Raw genomic sequence first — 7,874 nt, 5'->3', positions numbered from 1 at the left:
CATTAGTTCCCACCTTTGTGATTACTTTTAAATACCGTGTGTGATCGCAGCGGGGTCTAGAAACACAAGATAAGACAAAAACTAAGCAAATGCCTAAAATCTTTTCACGTGCACAGAATTAAGTATTCAGGAAAAGTATCGCATACTCTGAATACATGATCTTAACTTTTGGGGAGGATCATGCTAGCATAAGATTGTAAAATAAATCTAAATAAACAACAAATTGATACTCATAACTGTCATTAGCATCCTTCTACAATTTTATTTTATTATCTTTATTTTTTCAATGATCTTAAATATTATTTCCTTTTTTTTTTAAGTAACAAAAGACTTAGTCAACTTAGCGATGGGGAAGGTGAGGAGGAAATCAAAGACAGCCTCAAATGGAGCTTAAAAGAAAATTGCATTCACTTCTTGATGGCCCGGGCATGGCTAAGCAGGGACATCCCCAGTGTTTGGAGTTGCTGAGGGCCCCATGCCAGCCCTTGGGGCCCTCCCCTCCTCCACAGGAGAAAGGAAACCAGAAAGGAGAAGCTGATTTGATGGACACCTAGAGATCTTGGACCCCCTTTAACGATGATGAATCTGTTAAAGTTAATTAGATTTATGCACATTTACAAAATTAATTTAGAAAAGTGAATGAGCCCACAGATATCCGGAGTAAACTCTCTTTATAATCCCCAGGATCCTAGCACAGGCCAGACAGATAACAGGGGGGCAAAGAGAGTCCCAGGGGTCTGCAGCAAACCAGAGAGCACTTGTCTGGCTGCAGTGGGCAGAGAAAAATTAGCCCTGTCAATTGTGCGCTTGAATAGCCTGGTTCTGTGTGATTTTCTGGAAATTATCATTCAGAAATCTTTTTAGCAGTATTAACTGAAGCTGGACATATGCATAGTCTATGTCATAACAGTTCCACTCCTAGGTATAGATCTAGTGGAAATAGGTACATAGGGTCCCCAAAATATTTTCAGAGAATATTCACAGAAACACAACTCATAATAGCCCCAAGCTAAAAATAGCCCAAAGGTCTTTCAATAGTAAAATGGACAAATATATTGTGATACATTCACAAAATGAAATTCTATTCAGCAGAGAAAGAGAATGAACACTTCCTACAGGAAACAGTGCGGAAAGATTTCACAAAGTGGTGAGCAGATGTTCAAAAGATGACATCCCGTAAGGTGCCATTTGTATAAAGTTCAAATGTTAAAACTCTTCCTTTAAGACAGAAGTCAGAATGGCGATTACTTAAAGTCAGGGAGGAGGTGACAGGCTTTGGGGTGCTGGAGATGTCCTGTGCTGAGATTGCAGAGGTGGCCTCAGGAGGGGTCCACTTTGTAAAAATGCATCACCAAACCGTGCCCTGAAGATTCTGAGTATTATTGTACGTATATTATATATCACCCTCCAAGGTTGTAAAATAAAACGTCTGTATTTCTGAAAGAAATGAGTGTCCTGTTCAATGTAATGCATCTAGATTTTTATCCTAGAAACCAACTCAAAAATTGCGAAGCAACATGGGAGCCAAACCAAACATGTCAGGGGGCTGCACGGGTCTCCTAGGGCAGGGACATCTTCATAGTAATATTTTCTGGTTCGGACTTCAAATGACAATAGGATTTATCAAGCCTTTCTATCAGTAGGTCATTGCACCCATAACAGAATGCATGGGAGGAGCTTCTCTGCACGGTGACCAGACAGTGGAGGGGTTTCCCCAGGCGCCAGTGAGGCCAGCCCATTACTTCCTCAGGATATTCTGCTAATGCGTTGAGGGCCCTCACTGGGTGATTAGGTAGCATCACGAATCTTGACTTCGGATTTAAGACAAAAGAGTATCTGGCCTGGGCCCATATACTTAAACCTTAGAAATTTTCTTTTCTAGGAAATCCCAGGATAACATCCACTTTCTGCTAAAAGAAATTGGAGGAAAGATAGCAAAGGCTGAACTTGGGCAATCTCACTCACTGTTGCAGTCACATTCCCCCACACCTCTATATTTACCTAATCTTTTTTTAAAATTTATTTTGTATTGAAGTATAGTTGAATTACAAAACCATGTTAATTACGGCTGTACAGCAAAGTGACTCAGTTATACATATATCTACATTCTTTTTCACAGTCTTTTCCATTATGGTTTATCCCAGGTTATTGAATATAGTTCCCTTTGCTCTACAGTAGGACCTTGTTGTTTATCCATTTTATATATATACCAGTTTGCATCTGCTATTCCCAAACTCCCAATCCAACCCTCTACCACACCCCTCCTCCTTGGCAACCACCAGTCTATTTTCTATGTCCCTGATTCTGCTTCTGTTTCATAGACAAGTTCATTTGTGTCATATTTTAGATTACACATGTAAGTAATATCATATGGTATTTGTCTTTCTCTTTCTGACGTAATTCAACTTCTTGATAACTGCATAAACTTTGACTCAAACAAAGTCTGATTTTCCTCACAATTTCACTGACGAGGAAGATATTCACATTTTAAGGCTGGTTTGAACAGAAAGCAAAATAAGATTTAAGACCATTTTATGTGGCTGAATTCTACATCTGCTGACAAAATATGCTAAGCCATTTAGGAAGAAAAATGTTGCAAGCTGTAGATTTACAAGAGATTAGGGTGCAAGCCTATTACAATGTAGTTTTATCTTTTTTTAACCTAGGCTCTAAGAAATATTTAATCCATAACTTTACATATATAGTATTGAGGTGACCAAATCCTTTTTGGAACATGTAAAATATTTATGACTTCAAATACTTTATATCATACCCTAACACACACTACTTTATAATGTTCTACAATTTATGCACCTAATTTTTTTAATCATTTTACTTAGTCTTTTTTTAATTGAAGTATAGTTGATTTACAATATTGAGTTCATTTCTGTACAGCAAAGTGATTCAGTTATACATATATATACATTCTTTTCCATATTCTTTTCCATTATGGTTTAATCACAGGATATTGACTATAGCTCCCTGCATGCACCTAATTTTTAAGACAACATTCAGTGTTATGGAGAGAAACCAAAAGATGAGTAGTGTTAGACAAACAATCCAAAAATGAGGCAAAAGGCACTAACATTGTTTTATTTGGCAATCCACTTAGCAGCAACACTAAGAAAATCTCTGACTTCCTTCTAGTATCGAAACTTCTACCTCACCTATCACTTCTTTTTTTATTACAATATTGTAGAACAGAATAAACTGCAAAGTGTATTTTATTTTAACCAAAAAGCCAAAACTATAGAAATCAGTTTTAAACAAAGTTTAATTTTAGGCACAAAATACAAATAATTTTGTTTTGAAAAAAATACCTTTAAAAATATTTTAATGTAAACTGGGGAAAACTAGTGTAGACCAGGGTCTATTTTTCCATCTGTTTAAACAATGAAGTAAACTGTTTAAACTGATGACATTTAAAAATATAAGCAAAACACATGATGTTATAAAAGATAAGTATTACAGCATTCTCAAAAATGAGTCTTTATAAAATGAAAATTAGGACAATGTCTTCTGGCACGTGATAACCTTTGGAACAAGCACATGGCATATAACATACTCAGGATGCCAAGAACTTTAATTAAACCTCAACTTCTGTAAAGCTAATAACATGAGTATTTTTTAAAGGCTGGGATATGTGAACTACAATACCAGCAGTTTAAAACAGAAGGATAGGAAATTAAGGGAAATTATATTACATTATTACAAATGTACTTATTAACTTCTATGGCAGATTTTATTTTTAGGTAAAAACACGTATAGTTATTTCTTTCAATTAATGCTTATATGCATGAATTGGAATTACCCTACATTAAAAGTTTCTGAAGTAACTGAAATTAGCTATAAAAAATATACCTAAGTGTAAACACATGAGAGAATTATTTCCCTCCTGTGAAAGATGTCCAGGAGTGTTCCAGCAGGTAATATATGATATTAGAGCTAAAAATTGCAAACTTGAAATAAACCTAAAAGACTTAAATAGTAACAATATCCTATTTTGAGTCCGAGTGTTTAATATGATATTTAAATTTAAACTTTTAGTTACTTTTTCTTGTATGGAATGTAAGATTTTATACTTTTTTCTTTTTTTTAGTTTCCTCAATATTAACTGAAAATGGAGAAAGAGTATTTAACATAAAAATAGAGGATAAATCCTGAGATTTCCCCCAAATGTCTTAATGTCCTACAGGCATGGGTGCTGTTCCATAGCAAAGAGTGGGATACCATTTTTGAAGAAATGATTACTGCCCCTTTGTATCTTGTGCTTCTTCCAAGGTAAGAAACTATGACTAAGGTGTTCAACATGGCATTATAGTGAAAAGTCTTTCTAGTTCTATTTTTCCTTAAACGGGCTTTAGTTCTTGTAATTCACATGACACCCTTTGGCTGTGGTTGTCTGTTAAATTTCCTGTTTTGGTCTAGTTTCAGCAAACCAGGCTATGGTAACTACCTTTTTTTTTCCTTTTGGTATTTCCAGTTAAGTGTTTTCTCTTTAGAGGTACAAAGAAAGGGAGGAAAACAGCCACACCAAGGTGTGTAAGTAGGTCACAGAAGTTTCAGTGCACCAAAAAACGTGCCATCTCCATCCCGGGATATTTTAGCATCTTCGCGTGGTATTGCCAGCTGGAGTTCATCTCCTTCCTCCAGCTTTGCGATGCCTGGAAAATGATTTTCAAGAACTTTAAGCAGTTGTACACGGAAAGGAGGGGGAGGGGAGAACATTAAAGACAACTACTGTGTTTTGGAAAAAAATAGTAACATAGGCATTCACCCTTCAAATTACACCAGTGGACTTCTAAACCACTTATTATTTGCCTAAACACCACCCCCACCCAAAAAAAAGTAAAAGAAATAAGCAGAAGGAGTTATAACAGACATAAATGGATGTATCACCTACTGTTTGTAAAATGAAGAATCTAAACAGGACCCAGACATCTAACTATAAGAAAAACGTTTAGGAATTCATAGCATGTCCCTTGATGGAATGTTATATAGTTTAAAGTGGTCTTGGGCATCCTGCTGATGCAGGGGACACGGGTTTGTGCCCCGGTCTGGGAAGATCCAACATGCCGTGGAGCGGCTGGGCCCATGAGCCATGGCCACTGAGCCTGCACTTCAGGAGCCTGTGCTCCACAATGGGAGAGGCCACAACAGTGAGAGGCCCGCGTACCGCAAAAAAAAAAAAAAAAAGTGGTTTTGCTTCATTTTATTGACATGGGAATCTTTAAAAAATAATGTTAAATAAAAATACAAAACAATGAGCACACCCACATATATATAGTGCATAGTCCTAAATATACTTTCAAATGTGCATATAAAATGCATAAATTATTTAAAAGTGAAAAACAAAACACTACTTATTCATAAAGCACATCTGCTAACATAGTCTTTCTCTAGAGTACAAACTATGGGATGAGGAGTCATTTGGATTATTTTTATAGCCCTCTATAATTTGTGTTTCCATACTTGTTTTTATAATCAAAAGCAACAAGGTAATTACCTTCTCAAAACTGATCAACTAATCTGCATTCATGCACCTAATTTGCAATAATGCAGCCTGTGATTCAGGAATACAAAACACAACTCAGGAACTACACTCAGTATATCAGGTCGTTCTTGACATCATTTTAAAAGAAAAAGATAAAGAAAAAGAAAGAGGAGGAGGGGCAGAGAATAAAACCAACAAAATAACAAAGGAAATAGCATCTAAATTGTCAATACTTTCAACTAACAATTTTTAAAGTAGTTGCATAGTTTCATTAACATGCCATGAAAATGTATTTACAGGAACACATCTACGTTAACCTCTATTCCACTGTCAAGCCAAAGCACCTGGGTGTCCTTCAGCAACAGCCAGTGGGTATTTATTTACTGAGCATCTCAGATATACCAGACACCTTCATAGGCCCTCATAGGGCGGTGATCAGAATAACCAAAGAGTCTGTCTACAAGGATCTTGTTTTTTGTTAATAGACCAAGACAGACAACAAACAAAAGAACATAGTTCTATGTATTGTTAAGGGTAAAGTGTACACTTTTAGGACTGGCAAGGCATTTATGACTACATTAAGTAGTAGAAAAAAAAAGATTGAAGTTATCTGTTGAATGGATTAGTCATTATCATAGACATTGAAGATAATCTAATAATTTGACAAAGGCTATAGATCACAGATCATTAAGTAATAGTAACTCTCAAAATAAAGTCTGTGTGAACCAACTACGTTTCAAAGTAGGTTCTATTTAAAATTTCAACACTGGGTTATTGGCTATTTCAATTCTTCCAGATTATAGCAATCAGCTCTAACTTTTTCTACAATATACACATTCAATTTGTTAATGAAATAATAAAATTCAGCTTCATTGGGCTCCTCAAATGGACCATTTTAATTTTTTCCAGATTATTATGGAAGCACTTTATACACGTATACACCAATGTGTGGCTTTTAATGGTTTTAAACAAATTCGTTCTAGAACAGATAAAGATTGAAAACCTGAAATTTCCTAGAAAACACTTTTCGTAAATAATACTAAGCTACTAGCACTGAGAAATATCTTTAAGGTCAAGTTAATTACTCTTAAAAAGTAAGACACCTAGGAAATCTGGCTGAGAAAGTAACCATGAGGGGCTGATGATTAGAAAATTTGAAAAAGAGTGCGTTGTAAAGCTCTAAGTACTAATTAATGTAAATAAATATAACAGACTGAAGTGACCTCACCATTTATAAATATTTTGCAACACCAAAACACTGGTTACCACTGGCTGCAGGGAAACATTTCTCTATGAAAATTAGGGAATTCCAATTTAGTAAACTTCCTCATCACCCTGTCAAAGGTATTTATGGCTGTGGATCCAGAATGACAATCGTCTCCATTACTGGGAACTACTTTGCTTCCTCACTTGTTTCATCGTGCCTTTGCCAGTAAACGCCTTTGGAATAGAGTGCTTCAAATCGCACAGCCCAGCTGCACCCCATGTTCCACACTGCCATTCATGCTAACTGTCTGGAAGGGAAGACATTCCTCGGGGTCTTGAATGGATTTGTCAAAATCACCAGAGAGAAATAAATGTGTCGAAGGCAATTTTTTTTTCAAATACTGGCCTCGATTAATTTGAAATTACCCCAAGACAAAATGAAGGCTACGATGGCAATTACAGCCCAAACAGACCTGCAATGAAGCGAGCCTGCCCTTTCCCTTTTCTGAGTTGAAATGCAGCCTCACTCCTACACTTTCACACCCCAAACGCATCCACCTGGTGTCCATTGACACCAGCAAAGCCACTGGGCCACTGGACCTGACCCTCAAACCGGCCAAAGGCACTTCTTCTGCAGGAGGTAAAGAAGAGATTCTGTGAGTCCCACTGGGGTCAGACTGGCTGGTTTAAACTAAGTTCTGTGCAGCCTAAGACAATGTGTGCTTCCCCTCTGTGCCTCAGACCTGACCTCCCTTCAACAGGGAGGATTAAAGGCAGGGGCCCAGGTAAAGTGCCTGGCACATGGTTATCATTCTGTTATTATTCCAGCATTGTTATTACAGGTTGAAGAAAACACACCTTACGACCGTTCTAGTTTGGATTGCTGTGAAGTTACTGCCCTTTCGAAATGTATATAAAAATGATAAACCTATTAATAATGATTTTGTCTCTATTAAAACAGACTAGCTGGGCTTCCCTGGTGGCACAGTGGTTGAGGGTCCGCCTGCCGATGCAGGGGACACAGGTTCGTGCCCCGGTCTGGGAAGATCCCACATGCCACGGAGCGGCTGGGCCCATGAGCCATGGCCGCTGAGCCTGCGTGTCCGGAGGCTGTGCTCCGCAACGGGAGAGGCCACAGCAGTGAGAAGCCTGCGTACCGCAAAAAACACACAAA

The 7,874-nt window shown here is 37.4% G+C and overlaps 1 protein-coding gene across 1 annotated transcript in view; it reads right to left on the bottom strand.

Annotated features, from left to right (window-relative positions):
* Positions 1 to 4,034: 4,034 nt before the first annotated feature.
* Positions 4,035 to 7,874, bottom strand: part of TNFSF13B (TNF superfamily member 13b) — a 34,333-nt gene continuing 30,493 nt past the window's right edge. Inside the window, exon 6 of the mRNA XM_081214598.1 lies at positions 4,035 to 4,664. Coding sequence (XP_081070724.1) covers positions 4,552 to 4,664 — 113 coding nt within the window. The 3' untranslated portion in view covers positions 4,035 to 4,551. The remainder of the gene's footprint in view (positions 4,665 to 7,874) is intronic.

Source organism: Mesoplodon bidens (assembly GCF_964165515.1).
Source record: "Mesoplodon bidens genome assembly, chromosome: 17".
Lineage (NCBI taxonomy): Eukaryota > Metazoa > Chordata > Mammalia > Artiodactyla > Ziphiidae > Mesoplodon > Mesoplodon bidens.
This window is presented reverse-complemented; position numbering and strand designations above follow the sequence as displayed.